General features: G+C 40.8%; 1 protein-coding gene across 3 annotated transcripts in view; it reads right to left on the reverse strand.

Annotated features, from left to right (window-relative positions):
• The window catches only part of lilli (AF4/FMR2 family member lilliputian), an 83,440-nt gene that overhangs the window by 2,305 nt on the left and 58,188 nt on the right, over window positions 1–22,947 (reverse strand). For 2 of the 3 annotated variants that reach the window (XM_065862851.2, XM_036813693.3), the window contains 8 exons: window positions 5,083–5,866; window positions 4,205–4,620; window positions 4,080–4,136; window positions 1,062–4,016; window positions 811–1,002; window positions 638–718; window positions 244–409; window positions 34–184 (listed from right to left, as the gene is read on the reverse strand). In XM_065862851.2, coding sequence (XP_065718923.2) covers window positions 34–184; window positions 244–409; window positions 638–718; window positions 811–1,002; window positions 1,062–4,016; window positions 4,080–4,136; window positions 4,205–4,620; window positions 5,083–5,866 — 4,802 coding nt within the window. Of the gene's footprint in view, window positions 1–33; window positions 185–243; window positions 410–637; window positions 719–810; window positions 1,003–1,061; window positions 4,017–4,079; window positions 4,137–4,204; window positions 4,621–5,082; window positions 5,867–7,021; window positions 7,200–22,947 lie in introns of all 3 variants that reach the window. The other variant, XM_065862850.2, reaches the window with a different exon arrangement.

The raw sequence follows: 22,947 nt of genomic DNA on the forward strand, positions 1-22,947 counted from the left end.
CCATGGGTTTAAGTTCCATATTTTTTAACTCACCTATATGATTGCCTGTGCGCACCAAACGATCGGCTTGATCCCACAAATCGTGAGCACCATTCACATAACTCAGATACTCATTCTGCTTGCACAGCTGATTGTGTATATCTTGAGGCACTATTTTGCCTGGCGGCGTATTCGAACCGGAGCCCTGCAATGTATATAAATGTAATAAAGATCTTTGGAACTTCAGTTGCTTGGGAGACTTACCTGCGAGCCTACCGAGTTCGATGGTGATATGGAGGAAGGCGTGTTGCCGTTGACAATGTCACCCCTGCCAACGCGAAAGAATTCCGAGATATTGGCAATGATGGCGCGACAATTGGCCCTCCGTAGCTTATAAAGCTTCAGCGATATCAACGACTGGCAGCGCAAACTGTTAAAAAGATATAGAAAGGGGGATACAAGATCATTAGCACTTAATATTAACCATGTTTTCCTGTTTTCTGGATTATGAATTATAATAAGTGAAAAAAAAGTATTGTTCCGATTCAATTTTAGTACGCATCGACTTATTATTCCCCAATTAAGGTTTCTTTTTTAGACTTCCGATTGATTGCAATAAATATTATTAGTAGTAAACAGATCTTAAGTAAGGACCCACCTGAGAATGGCCACTTTGTTGTGCGTTTCGTGCTGCCCGTTCGTTGACTGTTGATAAGGACGAAACTTAGTGGAGATAAATCTGCAAGTTGATAAGATATAAATGTTTAAGCCTGCTCCTGGCTCCGACTCCCCTTAATCGTGGGCGCACAAAGTTTGGCACACTTTACTCACTTAATTAGCGACAGGGTGTCCTTGTACATGGTATTGGTGGCCTGCTCGGAGCTGCAACGCTCCATAGCGTCGGCGGTCAGCAGGAAGTAGACAACGGCCTCCAGATACAAGGTAACCTGGTTGAAGGAGTCGCGCTCCGAGTCGGCGGCATGCTTTCGATTGATGGCCTCCTGCAGGAATTGATTGTTTTTTCTACGAGATAAAAGAATGAAATTAGTATCTGTAACTCAAAAATGATATAGGGAAAGGACCTGGGATCGTCGCTGGTGTGCTCCACATCGCGATCGAAGTAGGAGCGGTAGATGAGACGCGGGGGAGGCTCTGGCAGAGGAGCCCTTGCAGCCGAGACCGCTGTGGCAGAGGCTGTCGTGGCCGAGGGCGGTGTCGTCTGCACAGCCTCGTTGCAGGTGGCCGGCGCCACGGTCACCGTTGGCGGAGGTGGTAGTGGTGACATGGCCAGCAGCTTTTTGGTCGGACTGCCATTCGGAGCGGACACATCGCCACCAGCAGCAGCCGCTGCAGCGGCATCTTCGTGCAGCAACTGCAGCTTGTCGTAGGATAAACGATCGTGATTGGGCATTCGCTCGTGGTTGTTGGAGGGCAGAAGCACGGGCACCGGCAACAGTTCCTTGCCCATCTGTAGCTGATCACCCTTTTCCTTTTTCCGTTTCTTCTCCTTGTACGGACTGGAACTGGAGCTAGAGCTGCGCTTCCGCCGGCGACCAGGAGGAGGTTGCTCACGCTCCCGTTCTCGCTCACGTTCTCGTTCCCGCTCCCGTTCTCGCTCCCTGTCCCGGTCGCGCTCCTGCTTCAGCTGGAACTCCTGTTTCACGTTGCCTGGCTTGAATTTCGACTCGTAACCGGCGTCCAGCTCGGGCTCCGGTTTTACCGGATGCTCGTGCTTGACCTTGGCCGCGGAATTTGTGTCACCACCGGCATAGCCATTGGGCACATAAACCGCATTCGTCGCCTGATCCTTGGGCGTCAGATGGCCATTCTGCTGGGCGGGCGTGAGTTTCTTGAGACGCATGATGCGCTCTCGCGAGAGCTTGCTAAGGTCGATCTTGCATATGAGGGAGGTGAGATGCGGCGTCGTTGTCCGCGCTGGGGAGGCCAGACCGGCGCCCAGCTGCTGCTGCTGGGTGGGCGTCATCCGGGGCTTGGCCATGATGGTGGCAGCGGCAGCCGTTGGTACCTGTGGTGGCTGTGCCGCCGCATCCAACTTGCCCTGCTGCTGCTCCTCCTGCAGGTCAACGATCACAACCTGGCCCTGCTTCTTGGCGCCGCCCTCCTTCGGATTGAAGATCCTCGTCAGCGTGTTAATCTTATTCTTATCGCTCTTGGACTTCCGCTCGCGCTCCTTTTCCCGCCGTGCCTCATCCTCCTCGCCGCTGCTGCTGCTGCCCCCACCGCCGCCTCCACAGCCGCCACTCGAAGAGGAGCACTCGGAACTGCTCAGCTGCTGGCTATGCTGACTCATCGGAAGCGGCTTGTAGGGTGGCAACTGTTGTGCCACCGACTGACCACTACCCGTCTGGTTCCTGGCCTGATCTTCCGGCTCGCTGCCACTGCTGCTCGGCGAACTGCTCCCGCTGCCCAGCAGCGCCTTCTTCTGCACAGCGCCAGTCTTGTTCAGCTTGACTATCCGACAGTTAGTATTCTGGGTTTCCGTGTCGTCGCTGCTGCTCGTAGAGCTGCTCGATTTGGAACTGGATCCTCCGCTCGAAGAGCTGTCCTCGTCGGAGCTACTGCTGCCAGCATGAACACTTGTGGGCTTTAGGGCGGCGGCGGCAACCAGCACAGGCGTGGCCACCTTCTTGGTGGGCGTGTTGCCGTTCGAGCTGCTCTGGCTGGAATGTTCACGTTTCCTCGCCCTGCTCATGGCCAGCGGTGTCTTGGCCAGAGGCTTCTTGGCAGCCGTCAGCGTGGGACCTTTCGTCTGGGAGCTGCTACCGGCGGATGCACTACTCAGGTTCCCACTGCCACCGCTCTGCTGCTGCTTTCGGGGTCGTCCACGTCCCTTTTTCACCGTATCAGCCGCAGGTTGGGTTTGAACTGAAACCGCTGAATGATCCAGACCCGGATGCTTGGGCGGTGGCTCATCGTCATCGCTGGAGTCCAGAATGGGGGCACTTGTAACCGCCTTTTTCTTCCGCGGTTTCTTTTGCCGCTGCTTGGGCGACGTGGGTAGCGGCAGGATGGGCGTGAGGGTGACGCTATTGCTCGGCGGTGCCTTCTGTGACTGCGTCGGTGGCACTCGCGTAACCGTTGTGATGGCGGCCGGAACACCGGGTAGCTGAAGAGTTACTCCCGGACCCGGCATGGGCACCACCTCGCCACCAGCCGCACTGTCCGAGCTGGTGCTGCCGCTTGAGGAGCTGCCACTGGCGCTGGTCCCGGAATCCGAGAGGCGAGCAGAGATTACTGCCTCCGCTGACTCTCGTTTGATTTTTGGTATCGCTCCTAGTGCCATCTCCGAAACAGCATCGATGGCCTCCTTTTTCACCGCCACCGGTGTGACACTTAGGCCACCTCCATAGCGCAATTGCTGCTCCTCGTCCTCATCCTCCTCTTCGCCCTCCTCCATGGCCATGTGATCGTCGTGGATCTTCTCGTTCTTAACAATCGCCGTGGTCACATCAATGGATTCGGGTATAATTTGGGCTCCACCTGGCAGGATACCCGGCACCTTCATGCTTACATTGCCGGGCGAAACGCTTTCGGAATTCGTTTGATTGGCAGGCTTGTGGAAAAACCTACTCAGATTCCATTTGTTGCTCTCCGTTGGCGAGGGTGTCTTGTTCGAGGAGCTGCCACCGCTGCTCAAAGGGCCACCCGAACCACTTCCTGGACCAACGACTGCATTGGAGTTGACAACTGATGATCCTCCACTGCCGCTGCCGCCACTTCCGAATCCACTAGAGCTGAGCAGCCCGGTTATTGTATTGCTGCCACGGGCAATGATCTCATGCCGATACTTCTTATTCTGTGCCCCATTGGACGTCAGTGGTTGGGGCCGATGCTGTTGCTGTTGCTGGAGGACTTGCGGCTGCTGGAGGGATAATTGCTGCTGCTGCTGCAGTTGAAGATGCTGCTGCTGCTGCTGGTGGTTGGGATGGTGCTGCAGATCGTTCTTGCTGCTCGACTCGCTGCCCGACTCACTGGAATCGGACTCGGAGCTGTTGCTGCTGTTGCCCGCCGATCGTCTGGAAGAAAATCAGGGATTTAGTTTGGGTTTGATACTCAATATTCTTAGTGAATTGACTTACCCTTCCTTCTTTCTCTGCTCATCCTCCGATTCGGACAATTCCAGATCATTTTCGAGGCTAGGTAATAGAATAACAGTAAGGAATTAGTTTGGAAATAAAAGTATGTTCTTGAGAGGATGTCTTACCAGGAGTCTTGCTTCTCCAGCGAGTGATTCTTTTCCGTTTTGAGCGGCTTGGCCAGTGCCGGCGACGTGACCACGGAGGCTGCCTTGGGCGGAGTGGGTGGCAGTTGGTGCAGCGGCGCCAAAGGTTCGATCACCGACGTCGTCCCACCTGTTGCTCCGCCCAGGGGCAGTTGGCTGGCCTGAGGCGGTGTCGTTAACAGCGGGGCGATGGGCGAGGCAATGGGCGCAATGGGCGGGAAGAGTGACGAGGGATCCGAGGAGGGCGGTGAGCCGATCATATCGATGGCATATTTTTGTTTATTGGGCGCCGTCAGGTTGTAGTTTTCGCGCGTTGGCGCATGCGGCGTGGCCGCTATGGGATTAAGACCTTTCACCCCGAAGTTATTGGCTATGTCGCTGAATATCTTGTTGAGAATCTGGAGCAGAGAGTGAACAGAAATAATTTGTTAATATAAAATCGCAACACATTTGAAGGTTGTAAACGATGCAGCAGCAGGTACAGATGCTATACCTATAATATAGATTAATATTTTCAATTTAATATACCTATATAAAGTCATTTGTAATCTTTACGCATTCCATGAGATTTGAGTACCACCCGTCCAGCTGCTGCATCGTTTACAAATTGTTTTCTATCACAAAGATTTTGAAGGTTGTAAACGATGCAGCAGCAATCTGGCAGTGAAGGAATGTCGAAAAATAACGAAGATTGCTCTATTATATTATATAGACTATATTTTTTGAGATACCTAATAAAGTCATTTGAAATCTCTAGGGATTTCTTAGTCATTTCATAAAATTTCTTAAGGATTCCATACTGCTTGTGCATCCGCTGCATCGTTTACAACATTTCTTAAGCAACTTCTTTGTAATCCTACCTCCGGTGGTGGGGGTTGTTGTGGACCCGCTGCAGGTCGCTTACTGGCCGCTGGCGGTACAAACCGACCGCCGGTCCCATTGTGCAGCGCTGGAGGTAGTGGCCCCAGAAAGGATTTTTCCCGCCCATTGGGCATCTGGGTGGATAGGGGTGGCCCCAACGGCGTGCTGCTGGCCGGGACTCCGCCGCCGCCGCCGCCGCTGGCATTATTGTTTGTGGCGCTGGACGAGTTGCTGGAACTGTTGCTCGAACTGGATCTGGGCGGGCCGCGGGGCGGGGCCATGCCACTACTCGACGGAATGTCGTTCTTCATGGGCTGCCCCGGATAGCCACCGCGACCATTGTACGGCGGTTTGTTGTCCGCCTGCTTTAGATATGTCGGCGGTCGCTGTTGTTGCTGGTAGTGCTGATGTTGCTGTTGCTGCTGGCCGGGCAGCGATGAGCCTGCGGATGCGGAATTGGACCCTGCTGCTGAGGAGGCGGAGGCGGATGCGGATGCGGAGGAGGGTGAATGGCCCAGGTTGAAGGCACCTGGCGGTGGCAGTGGCGCCTGCAGGCGCGGATTGCCGGCGCCGGGCGCACTTCGACTGATCCCCACCGTCTGGTTATTGATGTACACCCGCGCCTCGACGAACTCGCCCAGGGCGGCGGTAATCTCCGCATCTCCCTCGGTCAGCCGTCGTGGCTCCGCGAATAGACTAGTCTCCCGATCGTCGATCTGTATGCCCTGCTGTCGTTCGATTTTCTCACGCTCACGTCTTTTTCGCCGCTCGTACTCCTCCATGCTGGAAAAAGTACAAAGATTGATTATTTTAGTAGGGTAAACAGGATATTACAGCCTTTTATTTTGGTTTCTTTTTGTTTTATCCATTATTTTTTGGGTTGCAGTAACAGTAACAACATAAATTGGAACAGCAAACAAACATCACAGGTAATACAACAACAACAACAACAAACATGAGGCGTACAAACAGCTGGAATTTTTAGAGGTTTCGCCCAGGACAAACAGTTTGTCATGCATTGCGTGCTTGGGTTCCAAAGTTCAGATGGGCAAAAAGCATTTTTCGGCTGATACTTAAAGAAATTTTGTTAGTATCCTCACTTCGCTTACAAAAATGGGTATGGTTATTATTATTAATTATAATTATAGTTTTCGGTGGTCGTTTTAATGCAAATTGATTCGTCAATGGACCATCTTATATTAAGTAAATGTATTACTAAAAATGTTACTCGATCGATTGAATTAATATGTTTTCACTTAAGACCTCGGCTTAACTGTATTGCCTAAAAGTTTAAGGTGGGGCAAAAGCGACCTCAGGTTACTAATCGCATTTGATCGTCCTTTTTCGTGGTGAAAGTGTTAGTTTATTCAAACCCTATTATGAGTTTTTTGTACAACAAAATTTTATAGTTAACTCGAACGTTTGATTAAATTACTCAATTTGAAATACATCATAATAAAAAAAAACTTTTTTCTTACATAATAGTTTTTCAGTGCATTTTTTGTAGCATTAAAGAAATGAACCTTCTTCTCTCAACTCAGTTCCGTTGTCAATATTTGACCCATCCTTGTGGACATGGGTGTTGTTAGGTGTCAACAGTTTGACAAGCATACGGATAGGTGTCAACGGTTAGACATGCACACACGCAAGCACAGTTTGATGGCTATGAAAAGCTTGGCTTTCTATTTAAGTTTTTTTTGTTTTTGAGGGGAAGCGGGGGACTTTTAAATTGTGCAAATGTTTGCATTTGATTTTGTCTGGTTTTTCAGTCTGTCTAGTTGTAGTGGTAGTGGTAGTGGTGCAGACATGCTTGAGAACACAACAAATATATATGACAGAGCTATGTATGTATGAAGAGCGACACAAGAGTGTGGGAAAGACGGAGACGAGGACAGACACAGACAGAAATACAGACAATGCAGTGACTCTAAAACTTACTTATAATTTTGGCTATACAAATTGTTATTGTATTGCTGTAGTTGATCTAGTTGTTGTTGTTGTTGTTGGGGCTGCTGTTGCTGAAGGAGGAGAATGCTGTTGTTGTTGTTGCTGCTGCTGTTGTTGGTGTGGTGTTGCTGTTGTAGTTGTTGTTGCTGCTGCTGTGCCATAACGCGCGCTTAGTACAAATAAAATAATTAAATTATCCTCAGCTGAGAGGGCACACACACACACAGACAGACAGGCAGACAGACACACGCACACAGCCAAAGGATGGGAGGGTGGGTAATGGGTAGGGGGTGGTGGGGGCTTTGGGTGTGTGACTGTGCAACTAATCTTCTCCTCTCTTTCCTACTCGCTCTATAACTATCTCGCTCGATTGTTCGCTTATGTTATCGTTGTAATTTTGCGACGTTGAAACGTCGCTATGTTGTTGTTGCTGTTGTTATTGCAATCGCACTTGCAGTTGTTGTTGCTGTTGCCGCTCTTGTTGTTGTTGTTGCTTCTCTTGCTTTGCTTTTGTTTTTGCGCCTGCAACATTTTGGATTCCTGCAGTTTGACAAGCACTATCGTTGTTGCTTTTCTGTTTGTTTGTTTGTTTTTTTGGGTTTTTTTTTCCTTCTACACGCAGACTTTTCTCGTAAATGCTGAATTTGATTTGTTTGTTGGGGGATTTTGATCGTATCTTCTATAGTCTTTTATTGCTTGAGTACGTTGCTAAAAGTGTGGGTGTGTTTGTGTATGTATGAGTAGAAAAAATAAAGTTGCAGTACCTGAAAGAAGAGCAGAGAAAAGAGAACAAAATTAGTTGCCTACTTCTCAGGGCACTTAAGATTGTAATAGAAAACAACCAAGAAAAAATCGACTTAATGATGCCTTAGATGCCCTACAAAAAAAAAAGGATAAAAATAAAATCTTTAATCTATTTAAAATACAATATTTTAAGAATTTTCTTAAAATTCGATATTTTTGCAAAGATTTGAGGGGCCAAACCTTATCAATAAGTAATATACCCTTGTATTCTACATGTACGGGTATTAAAAGTTCTAAGAACTAAAGCCGAATGGAATTCCCACCAACAGAGGTCCGCTCAAGTGCTCTGGGGTGGAACTTAATAACTTCTTAAGATTTAAAAAAACACAATAAAAGCGGTTGTAATATGTTTTCTTAATACCAGTTCATTTAAATATAAGCAGATCCCAAAAATCATATTGGTCCAATTAAAGATACAGTTTTTACAAGCTAAGAACCCCAGTTTCTGGATTTGGGTCCACCCTAAGTACTACACATAAGTACTTGTATCAGGCAGCAGTGAATGTCACTCGCCTTCTCATTATGCAAACGGAAACCCAACCACCCGAACCACCCACATATGACTGCGAGGATTATGGGCGACGCGCGTCAGATCCTGTGTCCTCAGTCCTTAGTCCTCAGTTGTCGCCGCCATTTGGAGAACTTGCCACAAGAACTGGAAGCCGAGAACCGAGGAACCAAGGAACTGTGGCATCTGCTTGGCTTGGCTTGGAGTGCAGCGCTTAGATTCACTTAACCCGAGACGATGTCCTTTTGGGCGTATTCTTATGGAAAAATTGCAACTTGAACTAGACTGGCTAGGTGGCTTTAGAGAAAGAACCTCAAATTTAAAAGGCTGAAGACGTTGTCTATAAGCCTTCGGGTAAAAAGGCAAAAACTGAAAGATGAACTGCAAAAACAAATATAGTTGTTTACATTATTACATGGAAACTAAGAAAAATATATAAAGGAATATAATATTCACTTTATACTTTTTAGGATCTTTAAAACCAATTAAGAAATGGCCTCTTCTTAATTTATGTCCCTTACCATTTTTTCTACAGCTTTCTGTAATATAAACATATTTTCTTTGCCTTTCTATTTACACCCTAAACACCCTTTTCTTTGATACATACACTTCAAGTTTTTTTTTTGTTCTGGGAGAAAAAGTACTTTTTATTTATGAATGGAAAACGTGTCAGTTAAATTAATTTTCTGGTCACAAACGACAGACGCACCCAGATGACCCTTTTTCCGTGCCATTTTGCCCAGTTTGAAAAAGGGACAGAATGAGTGAGTGAGTGTAGAGAGTCACAAATCTGTTGGCTTTTGGGCGGCATTCACTTTTTTGTGTTTCTGCAGCTACAATTTATTTGTCTTATAAATTTTGTTAACATCTCAACTGAAGGAGAGAGCCAGCGAACAGCAGTCAGAGAAACAAACATTTAATTATTTTATTTCCAAAAGAACTTTTCCTACCCCCACAACAACAACAAGAAGAACAGTGCTTGCAAATAGTTTATGCACGTCACCGAAAATAAATGGAAGTGGGGTAGAAAAAGCTTGACAAACTTTCTGATGCTGGCTTTTCTGCTGGGCCGCCTTTTTGGTTTCCGGCTATTGCTTAATTTATATGTATATGGTAGGGCTGACAGTCCACAGTTCAGGGCAAAACAACCGAACTCATCCACCGAAACACCCAAAAACCCGAAAACCCATCCCAAAAACCCTTCTCATCCTCTGTGGCTGCTTTAATGTGCGTCCATTTAATCTAAAGCTACTATAATTTGTCCTTTTCTGTGTGTGCGTTTCAGTTTGTGCGTTTCGGCTTTTTGTATATTTGCATTTTGACTTTTGCTCTAGCCTGGGAATTGCAATTCCATTGGTGGCTTTTATAAATAATTTTCACAGAGCATTCAAATAGTACGCAAGTGGTACTAATCTGAGGCTTTAACAGGTTGTGAAAATACATGCGTGTTTGGTTATGGTTAAATAATCTAATAAAAATAAATAATATTCGGGATAAAGGACTCCTATATATTCTTTGAACATCAAAAATTTAAAAACATACTTCTAAAAGGCAGGTATATGATATTTGATTTAACTTGTTATAACATAAAATAATTTTTTTTAAGTTTTTTATCAAAAATGATATTTTAGCGTCACCTTTTATTACTCCTCTTAAAGTAGGGTTTACATAAAAATGATAAATACATTCATAAGGAACTAAATTGTATTCTTAAATGCCTTTCTTCTGTATTCTTTGTCGAACAGCCTTTGCCGAACTCCTGTTTCATCGAACTTTTCTCACATGTCTATCTGTTTACTTTCTTTTTTCTTCAGCAAATACTGTGACAACGAAACAGTCTCGAGCTCAAAATCATACAAACACTGAGGAAAAACAGACTCCGACTCTTAATGATGATATTCAAGAATAATAATCTTTAAAATCGTAAAAAAAATAAAAAATTCCTTCGACATCCTATTTGTTTTTAAACCAAATATTACTATGAAATAGTATCATTCTTTATATTTCAGTCAATAGATTTGTTTTTCAGTGCAGGCTCCAAGCGAGTAGAGTTCACACTCAAAGGCACCTCTGACGCCTGTGTTGGAGGGCATATGTTATGAATTTTATGCAAATATGTTTTCGGAAGAGCAGTCCCCCAACTCCCCAATGGCACTTCCATTTTCCTTGCAAGAGTTTAGCACAATTCGCGACGTTATAAATTCTTATTTGTTTGCCGTTTTCCATTGGGTTCGCTGCTCTATTAACATTTAAATCGTTTTTGGGGGTGTTGAAAAAGAAAACAACAGAACAAAATTCGTCTGGGTTTGTTTCTTATAAGTTTTGCAAGAGTAAGAGGGCATTTTTCTATGTTAAGAAAAGTTGGAATAACAAGTGTTGATCAAAAAGTTAAGCCACTTTTAACTTGTTAGAAAAAGAAATTCGAATCTTTTTGGTTGTTTTGTTAAATCTTAGTTAGTTAATATACTTATTTTTGTTCCTTATAAAAGGTAAAAGTATAGAATAGGTTTTGTTTGGGTTTCGTTTTGATGATCCTAAACAGGAATCAGGTTCACTTCATTCATGGCTACTGCAGCCTGTTCATCGTGAATCATTTAACAACATGCACAAACATTAAATTACGCATGGAATTCCTTTTTACCGAGCGAAGAGGAGAGTCCCCCAGAAAGCAAACCCCATAGCCCCCCGACACAGGCAATGGAACAACACACACAACACACAAGACACAAGCTCTTGGCATAGAAAATTCAATTCAATTCAGGGGGCAGGCGCAGGATGAAAACAGGACGAAGGACGAAGGACGAAAGACGAAGGCTGGATGGAAGACCAAGTCAGAAACGAACCGACGAACACATGCGACTAATTTCATATTCATATGCATATTTAGACTAACTACCAGCCGAGGGAGAAGGTGACTGCAATATACAGGGGCCGAGTACCGAGAGCACAAGATGATGACGTTGGAACGGCAGGAGTGGGCAAGGATATCACCAAGGAAAGCAAAAGGCAGTCACTGCACACATTGGCACGCCTAATTTATAACACAAAAGTCTACTTAACTCCCCTATGGAAACTACAAGCAGAGACGCCGCCACTAAGCCGCCAACTGGAGAGGTGAAAATAGAAATAAAAAGGAATCCAGATAGACCATTATGGGTTGACCGAAGCTTGCAATACCCATGATCCTGTAGAAAGCATTTGTAAAGAATATACCTACGAAAGTCCACAGAAGGAAGTACCATAAAATCGAAATCTATAAATTTAAACTCCAAATATATTAAATTTGGAAAATGTATATAGATAATATAATAAGTATTAGAGTTCTGAAGAATTCGCGTTTTAATTATATCAATAATATAATAAACATAAGAGTTCTGAAGAATTCGCGTTTTAATTTTCTTCTTTTTGTAACGCTTTATTTATTTTAAAGAAGTAACAGTGTTGTGCTAGTATTGTCATTTCAAATAGATTTAAAAATACAAAATTTTAATTTTCATATACTGAAGAATTCGCGTTTTGATGCTCTTTAATTTAATTTATTTTATGGATGCCACAGTATTGTGCTAGCATAAGCATAAAATAATAATTATAATTAAAAACACAAATAAAATTTGTTTTTTCAAATGCTCAAGAATTCGCGTTTTGATGTTTTCCTCCCTTTTAAGCATGATAAATTTCTTAGAGCTGGTTTATGTCTGGAACTAAGTGTTCTTTCAATAACATCAATCTTTTCGTTTTAAAATGTCCATGTACATTATAACACCTTTGACAAGGGTATTTCCCCAGCGAAGAGTAAGCAGATAGCTAGAGTGGGCAGTATAGTAAGTTGTGTGTGAGGCGGGGGGGATGAATTATCCCCATTTTGTTGGGCAGTGCATAAACAAAGCCAGGTCTGCTTTCCTCGGAGTGTGACTCCGGGGTGTGTGTGTTGGACAGGATTTATTATCAAATGGGCGCCATAGACTAACGACCATAGCCACAGTCGCTTTACCTCACCGTGTGTCCTCCACCTCCTCCATCCTGCCGCCCCATTTCCCAACATTTTCCACCATTTCCCACCATCCACATCCTGGCCTTTTGGATGGCACAGTACTTTCCTATGTCTGTACAAGCAGAGTCAACAAATTTTATGGTAGTCATTAAACTTTCTTTCAGCAAAGCGCCTCAAACTCGAATCCCAACTTCGACTCCACTCGGTTTAGGTGGGTTAATTTATATCTTTAAGGTCTTCCACCTGCTGAGACAGAGAGAGAGGAGTGCAAAGCAGATAGTTTGTCTCTTTGGCCAGGGGTGGAAAATTTATTTAATTAATTTGAGCAGTTTAGCCTTCGCTCGAGTGTAAAATCAATCTAATGGCTGAGCATTTTAATGCCTTAAATATTGCAAACTTAATTTACTGAGAAAGATACTACGTATCAGATACTTTTTATAAAACACTCAATCTAGTGTTTAATAATTCGGAAAAGTCAAGTGCTTGTCATTTTAATTGAACGCTTTAACTTTAACCTTCTCTGTTGACAATATGCAACATTGGACATATTATTTTACAAATAAAACGACAATTTGTCTTTCAATTAGCCTTGATTGAGTTGATTCGAATTGCCTACTTTTTTGGGCTGCCAGCAGTTTCCAATCAATTGCATATGCACACGCATTTGACAGGTGAGTGGGTTGGTTAGGCTGCCTTCTTTCCTGTCAAGTTGTTTCAATTTCCATCGGTATATATATATATGGATATTATCTGCACATGCAGCGCTTATCCGGACACCTTGACTAGTCCGGTAGTACCAGCTAGCTTTCAAATACAAACAGCCAGCCAGCCGGGCTTTCATATTGATGCTGACGCATATTTCCTGCTTCATTAACAGCGACGCCGCCATAAAGTATGCTACCGTACGACGATGGGGATCTAAAAAAAATATATATATAAAAAAAGGGAAGAAAACTGCAATGCGTTCCAGCCCAGCTCAGCTCCTCTTTTTGCTCCTAATTTTATCGTTTTTTGTTCCCACCTGGCGTTGGCTTTTAACGAGACGTCGTCGTCCTAGTTCGAGCTTGGGGTCCCCCAGCCTGCCTTCCACCTAGTTAAGTCCTGTCACAGTTTTCCCCATCTTGCTGCTCTACAAGGGGATCCCGGGATCCCTATCCCCCATCCACAGTGGGCCTTCTATCGTCTGGCTGCCTTGGTCATTTGGGTTGGTTGCTCCATTTCAGCAGTATGCCATTTTCCCCCATTTCTCCCCTGGTTATTAATAACTTCTTCAGTTACAATTAAGTATTGCACTCTCGAATAAAGCCTGTTTTTATTTACATTAATATAAATTTAATAACAGACCTCGAGAAACGCTTTAAGTATCTTAAAGCAGGTTTAAATACTTTAAAATTCACTTGGTTTTAGTGATTAGTATTATAAGGGATTTAAGATATGTTATATGCAACATTACCTTAATATTATATGATTTATATATTCTGTTGTTCTAATCTGGGGCTTGGCAAAGCTTGCGATTTTAAATCCCATAGATTTATTTGGTTTTAATAAAAGAGTATTTCAAGTTTACCATTTCTATAGAAAGTTTCTGCTACCTTTTTCTTTTACCCCAAAAGTTCCTGTCTTCAATCTATTCTTTCCACCGTTTTTCCTTATCCTTAGAGCACGGCTGTTGCCTAGGCTTGTTTTTGTGTTCTTTGTCCGACGTCTTGATTCGATTAGAATGATAATAGTTTTTGGGATTTAACTTAAATTGATGTGGGTTATACAGTCCTGTTTGCCACGGAACTTGCCAAATATAATGATGAAAAGGGGCACAAATAAAAATAGTTGAAAACTGCCCCATTTTGTCTCGCTTACCATCTGCTTTTTGGGTTAAAACAAATTTCAGAGTTTAAAGAGCAGTTTGAGATTCAACTAAGAAGGATGTGCAACATAAAAATTCCATTAATAAAATGGCATAACATTTGCTGCAATTTCCTTCTTCTCCCTAATCCTTTTCTTCTCCCCTGTAAATCTCTTTCTCTACCTTTTCTCTGTGGATCTTTTAGCAAAATTGCACTGGTCGTGTGGCCACCACTGAATCAAGTGCCTCAAATTGCCAGGCTTTTGGATATGAAGGTAACTTTAAACGAGGGGGCATGTCGGCTATAGCCAACCCAGCCCACAAGTGCTACCAAATGGCCTAGGGAATAATGTGGGCTGCGCATCCTGTGGTTAACCGCCGGTATTTCTACACTCACCCCAGGAACCTGAATCCTAGGTTATAAAGTAGGTGGATATATGGTGTAATCATGACGGGGAGGCCAAATTGCAAGCAAATTGTGGCTTTTTAATCAATCAACTTTCACGTAGCTAAGCTTTATTAATAAAGTTTTTAATTGAGTAAGGTAAAAGGGTTGGTTTTTTAAAGTTTGCTTTAAATGTACTGTTTTCAGGAAAAAAAACACTTATTAATGTATTTATTTTTCAATAAATCGTCTTAGAGATACTCGGATTCCATATATCATTTTCATAAAAAACACGTCCAGCACTATAATTCGCCAATGTATACTGAACAACCAAATCAACCCTTTCATGTCCAATGCTAATATCCTTAAGTTCTATAAATTTCCGTATTATTAATGTTCCAATATAAATAATAGCATAAAGTAAAAAGTTTTAAAGTTTTACAGTCTTTTAGATGTAAACAGATTAAATATATCATTTATATTTAAGACTACCTGCCCATCACTTAAATTTGTCAATGTAAACTGAACCAAAAAATCTATCCTTTAAAAACCCCTGCTAAGCTCTATAAATTTCCATATATTTAATGTTCCAATATAAGCAATAACATTAACTAAAAAACCTTACAGAACAATTCATTTTAGATTTAAACAGATTACATTTATATAGTAAAAACCCCATCCCCATCTCTTAAATTTTGCAATGTAAACTGAACCAAAAAAATCGACCCTTTCGCAACCCCTGCTAATATCTTTAAGTTCTATAAATTTTCGTATTATAAATGTTCAAAAACATATAAGCAATATAAACTAAAAAAGTTGTACAGTATAGATGAAAATAGATTCCATTTATATAGTAAAAACTGCCTCCCCATCACTTTAGTTTGCCAATGTAAACTGAACCAAAAAAAGCGACCCTTTCACAACCCCTGCTAATATCTTTAAGTTCTATAAATTTCCGTGCAATGGGAAAATATCAGGACATGGACCGAACGATTTTCAATAAGCTAGCACGTCCATTGGATCACAATAACGCCCATTTAACCAACGGGGAGAGCAGCTGTGCCAGTACAGGCTAAAACAAAAACAAATCAGAGAAATTGTTCAAGTGAAATGTACAAAATAATAACAGTTTAAATTGAAATTGCATTGTTGCAAGAACTACAAAAGCGGAGGGGCGAAACAACAGTGGACCAGTCCGTGTGCAACACAAAAACCCTTGACTCTTTTTTTTCCTATTTTTTTTTTCTTGTATTATTATTATTTTTTCCAACAAAAGCCAGTGACGAGCGACAAAAGTTTTGCGGTTGGCAACAATTGTTCGTTCCACTTTTTGTTGTTGCTGGCGCCATATAGCCACTGTTGATTGCCGGCCTACAGTTGGACAAGCACTGCTTAATCAATGTGGGGATTTAACTAAAATGGCCAATTCCGATTGTTTTTCAATTTTGTGGGATGGTAAATTATTCGGAAATCAATAGGGGCTTCAAAAACAGCTTTAAAGGTGATTAAAAGTATGCAACACTATATTTCTAGCCCGAAAATTCAATGGATTCCTTTTGACGTTCGATTTTTGCTGCATACTTTTAGATGGCATTAAAATATAAAGTGATTATAAATGTGGTTTTTTAAATCTCTTGTAAAGGTGATTAAAAGTTTGCAACAATATATTTCAGATAAGAAAATTCAATTGATCCCTTTTGACGTTAGTTTTTTACTGCATACTTTTAGACAACATTGAATAATAAAAAGGGATTTTAACTATGGTTTTAAAATAACGTGTGAAGGTGATTAAAAGTATGCAAAAATATATTTATAATATGAAAATACAATATATTCATTTGTTATATAAAAAAATATAAAGTGCTTATAAGATTGTTTTTACGAATTAAATGGAAGAGTTTAAAAGAAAAAAGGATCTTAGCTTAAAGAAAATATTCTCTTACGATTTTTATTTAATTAAATAGCCTGTTCTTTAGTCCTAATCCCTAACATCTAGTTAGCAATCTGTCGCGTAAACAAGGCTAATTTCCCCAGCTCTTTTTCATCTCAATGAGGCCTAGATGAGTTCCTGTTGCTAACCACGCTGACTGCTACTGGTGGTGGTTGCCGTGACTACATTTGAAATAAATGTATCTAAAGTTTAGTTGGGAGTTTTATTCTTTTATCTACTGCTCTCCAACATGGCCAACACACACATGATAGTTGCTAGCTGGCGTTTCCACTTCAAGTTTGTCCGTGTATAATCTACATTATATATATCCCCCCTCTCTCTATTTCACAAAAGTTTCACTTTGATAGTTGGGGTAACATTTTTTGGCGCTTTGGGTCTGCCGCCGCCATCGTCGCTGTTTTTGACAACTTACTCGTGCGTCGCGCGACCGTCCACCGTCCACCGCCCGTGCCACGCCCCCTCCAAACCCATACCGCTTTAGCGCCCCCCTTTTTGAGGCAAGTATGTAGGTATGTATATGTAAGTGTGTATCTGTTATATGGCCGAGGAGATATCTTTGCTTGGTGGCTGCGTTTGGCAACACATGTGCGCGAATCCCTCTGTCGGTCCATCTCCTTTTTATATGTCTGCCTCTTTTTATATCCCCCCCTTTCTATATATATCTATCTTTCTTTCCCGTTCTAATGCCATCTTTTTGCCCTTTGGGCCATTAAAGTTGTCGATGTTACTTTAAATTGTTTTTCGTTGCCCGCTTTTAGGCTCTATTGGGTGATATAAGCGATTTGTGGTACATGTTTTTTATGGAACTTAATTCAGCTGTCTTAGTGTGGTTAAGATTGGCATGTATTTGGTGTGGTAAGGGGTGTAATAAAAAGGGTTTATTAAAAAGAAAAAAAGTAAATGTTTGTTTTCTACTTTGAAATCACTTTTGAAGGCGCGTAAAAGTATGCAGTGAAAAAAGGTATCTTTCATATCCTACATAAATCGTTGCATACTTTTAGACACTTTAAAATTCGAATGACTTATTTTAAAATTCTATCTTCCCAGTTTAAGTTCAATAAGAGTATTCAAATTTCAATAAAAAAGGTTTATTAAAAAGAAAAGTTTGTTTTCCTATTTTGAATTTACATTAAGGCGCGTAAAAGTACGCAGTAAAATAAAGTTTCTTTCATATTCTACATAAATCGTTGCATACTTTTAGACACTTTTAAAATTCTAAAGATTTATTTAAACATTCTATCTTTACAATTTAAATTCTGCTCACAAGACAACTTCAAAGCAAATGTGTTACCCCAATAGCTAAGGTTGATAGTATTTGCCTTGCTTTCCAGCCACCTTACGGGCAAATCAATTAACTTAATGAAAACTGTTTAGTTATGCACAAGTGCTGCATTTGTGTCTCCATTTGCAGCAGGCGGCCACCAAGATGGAAATCAAAATAATAGGTATGGAAAGCAGATTTTTGTTACCAGTTTACCTGCTCTGTACCTTATTTATAAATCATGAACCCGAATAATCCCACAAGTGATAGCATTCATATTTAATGCTGTTTTCATTATATACAAGTTGGGGGGGGGGGGGTACATTTATTTTGCATCCCCAACGACAAATGGCAATTTCAAACTCAACTTGACCGCAAATCGCGTACCGATGCCAAAATGTAAGCGTAACTAATTCATCTTGTGTGTCTGTGCGAGAAAGAGACGGCTATAGAGGGAGTAAAAGAGATGGCGCTACTGAGACCGAGATAATTACAAAACTGATGAGGTCTCGCCGTTGTCTTCAGTTTCATAATAAATTATCGCGCAATTTGTTAAGGGAAAACTATTGGTTGGGAAAATGGGGGGGGCAAAAAAAAGGGAAATGAAACCAAGGGGAAACTTTCAACAAGTTGGAAAATGGCAGCCCCGAACAACAGAACAGCAATAACAACAACAACATAAACCATCGCCAGAGGAAGGCAATAAAAACGTTTTCAACATTAATCAATTAATTTCAATTAAATTGTGAAAAATCACAAAAACGTGAGGAAAAACAAGCGCAACAAACAGGTTTTCGTATTTCTGTTGTGTAAAGATTGTGTGCAAAGAAAACACCAAAGGAAATAAAAAAGAAAGATACAATTACAGTGAAAAACATACTAATCATGTTTTTTAGTTGAGGGAACCAGAACGTGACAGTTTATGGAACTTTTACTAGACAGCCAGTATAAAAAGGGTTACATTTTCAATATTCAGAAAACGTGATACGTAACATCCACAGTTTTTAAAACAAATATACCCCAAATATTTAACATTTAGGGAAAGTTACAAGAACCAATGACAAGCCACAAAATTGCACATTGAATTCAATCTAAATTTGTGATATTTTTGTGATGACTCAAGAATTATGTGCATATTATTTATTAGGCAATAACAAAAAATCAACAGAGATCATAATAAAACAAAACTGAAAATAATAATTCTCGTAGCCACAATAAGGAAAATAGCAAAGCAAATACAGTGGGGAAAAGCAAACTTTTCTTCCTCTTTTTTATTTGTCCCCCCCCCCCCCCCACATTTTTTTGCGTTTCTATTTTGTCTGTGCTCCCTGTTCTCTTGTTTATCTGTCGTAATTTATTGTATTTTCTACGCTGCTTTCTGCAACATGTGCGCGCTACCCCACATTCTTTTTTCCCTTCTGTTTTGTTTTGGGGTCTTTGCGCGGGGAGTGATAAGACTATAGTCCCGACAACACATAGATAGAGATAGAGATACATACGAGTGGTTCTTCTTTTTATCGGTTCGGTGGTGTACAACTATATATACCCGAGAGTTGCTATTTATAATTTTGCCCAAATAATGGTATCTCGTGTGGTTTTATGGTTATATTGTATTTAAATTATAAAAAAGAGTGATCAAATACATGTTTTTTAACACTTGGTAATAATACAAAATCTTATCTCTTTGTTAAGTTAGTCCCGAGAACACAGAGAGATGCAGAAACATAGGAGTGGTTTTTTTTTTTTTTATCGATTTGGTTGTCTAACTATGTATACCCGAGGTTTTGCTGTATATATTTTTGGTCTAATAATGGGAAAAAGTGTATTTATGGATATATTGTATTTTAATTATAAAATAATTTCAGAAATAGTAATTAAAAATTTATTTTTTTAAACACTTGGCGATAACATAGGAGAAACATTGGAGCGGTTTTTCTTTTTATCGGTTCGGTGGGAAAACTATTTATACCCTATAGTATTTTGGGCCAAACAATGTATTGTACTTAAATATTAAAAGAATCTTAGTGTGATTAAAACCCTAATTATTTTTTAGCAAGTGGTGATGATAAAAAGTCCTATCTCTTTGTAAATACGCTTTTTTAATATTCCCCGCACACACTTTTGCTAATAATACCCCAGAAATTGAGTTAAATTCGGCATAAATGGAATTTGTACGCGCTGCAACGCTGCGTATACGTAATGCAAATTATTTTAATTGCTTGCCGTCATGTTGTTGAACCCAGAACCGCAGGGGTAACAGGATCCTTTTATTAGCAGCTAGCTAATGCAATTGTAAGCCCATCGACATCGACCTGTTGGCCAATGGAGCCATATAGCTGTGGATGGCCAGCTCGACTGACAAATGGGTGGTGTGGATACGTATATGTATGTAGATTTTTGCTGGTTTGTGCAACGCGCAGTCTGCTGTTAACAAGGTTACATTAAAAACAAACTTATGCGGACGCTTTGGCGCCACCGACACAGGATGTGGATGTGGATGCGGAATGTGGCATGTGTGGCCAGCAATATACCCATAACAAAAACAACAATAACCAGTGTGGGTAATGGGGATTCTTGTGGTCCAGCCATAGCCACCACACACGTTTCACTGTGTATACTTTAGACCCCTGACATTAGGGGTTATAGCTTTCATTCGCGTGTGCAAAACACAATTACGCGAAATACGCAAAGCGATGCAAAACTCCAAAAATGCCAATCTAACATTTTATGTAGGAGGTTTAGGTTAGGTTAGGTAGGCCGGAGCCAAAAATTCGTTTGCCCTAAAAGGTAAATGAAATAATGCGTAGTAGTTGCAATTTGAATGTTTTTCAGTTCAAAAGGATACCCACAAAGCACAGTAGGAGTTCAAAATAATGGATCGTTTATTTATCTTTAATTTTATTTCATTTACTGTGGAGTACTTGTAGATGGAACCACCCTCTTGGAATTCCCAGTTGCGCCCAGCAAACAGTTGTTTCCGGTTGCCTTCATCTATTCACTCTGGATTATTGCAATCCTTCGCATTTTCAGTTCTTCTCCTCCTTTTTACTTTGCAATTTGTATGAAAATTTCGTATTTATTTTCTGTCGTTATTTTTAATATTTCCGCATAAATTATGCTAAATATTTGCCATTGTATAAAATGTACTTCCTTTTTGGGCAGTATTTCAAGTACCAGGGATAAACAAAAAACGCAAAAATAATCATCACAATAATAAAGTAATTTATTTTACCTAAATCTTTTGGCATTATTTAATAAAAATACCATTGATTATTCATTTAAAATTCCAAGACAAGAATTTTTCCAACTTTATTTGAAAAACTTAACTTCTTTGCGTCTTGGATTCTCTGAAAATGTAACCTATAAATATTAATTAAGGGAACTGGGATTAGCAGATGATGCTGTTTAATCACCATCACACATGGCTAACTCCAGCGAGGGTTGTTTGAATAGTAAATGAAATGTCTACGGCTGCTTTTCGCTTTTGCCGCCGCTTTGTTTGCATTTCCTTATAATTAAACTAATTTGCAAAGAGTTTTTCCCCCATCATCTTTCCCTATTTTCGTCCTTCGTCCTTCGACTTGGCTTTTTCACTTATATTTTTTCTTAATTGCGTTTATGCTTTAAGTGCTATGATGTGGTAGGGAGTGGGGGCAAAGAAATCGGAAGGGGACCCAGAGGGTTGGAGACCTAACTTGGTTTCCTAGGACAGCATGCACTTACTTCTTGGCTCCATTCCCTTCCAGTTTCCCTTCGTTTTTCATGCGCGTTGCGCGTCATAAAATATTGATGGCCATAAATAAAGAACCGCGTAGCCTTTAATGCGAACGCAGCGCTAACGTAAACAAAAAGTAAGCAGAACAGTGGGCATTTCCCAAGGCAAGTTCGTTGTAATTACTTATTTTTAACAAGGTAATTGAGACATTTATGTTGGTGATTTTGTATATTATTTATTTAAACCGATTTATTTGGAATTCATTTTATTGAAAATTCATTTTATTTGGAATTAATTTTATTCGGTATTTATTTTAATTGGTATTCATTTTATTCGGTACTAACTTTATTGCTTTGTTTAATTTTGGAGTTCATTATATGTGGTTCATTTTAGTTGGTACTCATTTTATTCAGTGTTCATTTTATTTGGTATTTTTTGTATATGGAGTTCATTTTGTTCGGTATTCATTTCACTTGGTATTTATTTTGTTTGCAGTTAATTTTGCCTGGTGTTCATTTATTGTTTTAGTTAACTCTGCTTTTTTTAATTCGCCGTTCATTTTACTTGGTGTTCATTTGATATGGGATTCATTTGACTTGGAATTTATTTTACTTGATGTTCATTTTATTAAGTGTTCATCTTATTTTGTATTCATTTTATTTGATGTTAACTTAGTTCATTTTATTTGGTATTAATTTTGCTTGGAGTTCATTTTGCTTGGTATTCGTTTTATGCGGTGTTTTGATTATTTTTCGGGTTCATTTTATTAAGTGTTCATTTTATTTGGAATTCATTTTACTCGGTGTTCATTTTATATGGGGTTCATTTTATTTGGTGTTTATTTTACTTGGTGCTTATTTTCTTTGGTATTCATTTTATTTGGTATTCATTTTCTTTGGTATTCATTTTATTCGGAATTCATTTTCTTTGGTGTTCATTTTACTTTCCCCAAAAGTCTATTTAGCTTTACAACATTTACTGTATAATTTCCAGTTGTGGCCCACTGTCGAGTGCCGCAGGACGAGTGGCAGTTGATTACAACCGTGGACGCTGTGGTCGCGATAAACTGTTTGCGGTTGCCATGGAGAAAAGCGAGACAAAAGTCGAAGATGATGATGATAATGGAGAGGAAGTGAAGGTCGGGGCAGGCGGCACCACTTGGAGCGACTGGAGATGGAGTGCTGAGGAATTAAGTGTCAAAACGCAGCTAAATAAATAAAGGAATTAAGCGCGGACGGTCAGGAAATCCCCGAAGCAGAGTTAACGATTTTATTGGCATACGAAGGTGCTATTGGGTAGTGCATTTTAAGTGCAAATGATAAATCAGTCGAGCTTAAGCTCTAGCAATGCTAATCCATCAGAGCTACCTGTCTATAAATACAAAATATTTTCACTTGGTCGCTCATTTTGGTTAAAATATTATTTAAATGGAAAAACATTTGTTTAGCATACCTCTACG

The sequence above is a fragment of the Drosophila suzukii genome, chromosome 2L, assembly GCF_043229965.1.
Source record: "Drosophila suzukii chromosome 2L, CBGP_Dsuzu_IsoJpt1.0, whole genome shotgun sequence".
Lineage (NCBI taxonomy): Eukaryota > Metazoa > Arthropoda > Insecta > Diptera > Drosophilidae > Drosophila > Drosophila suzukii.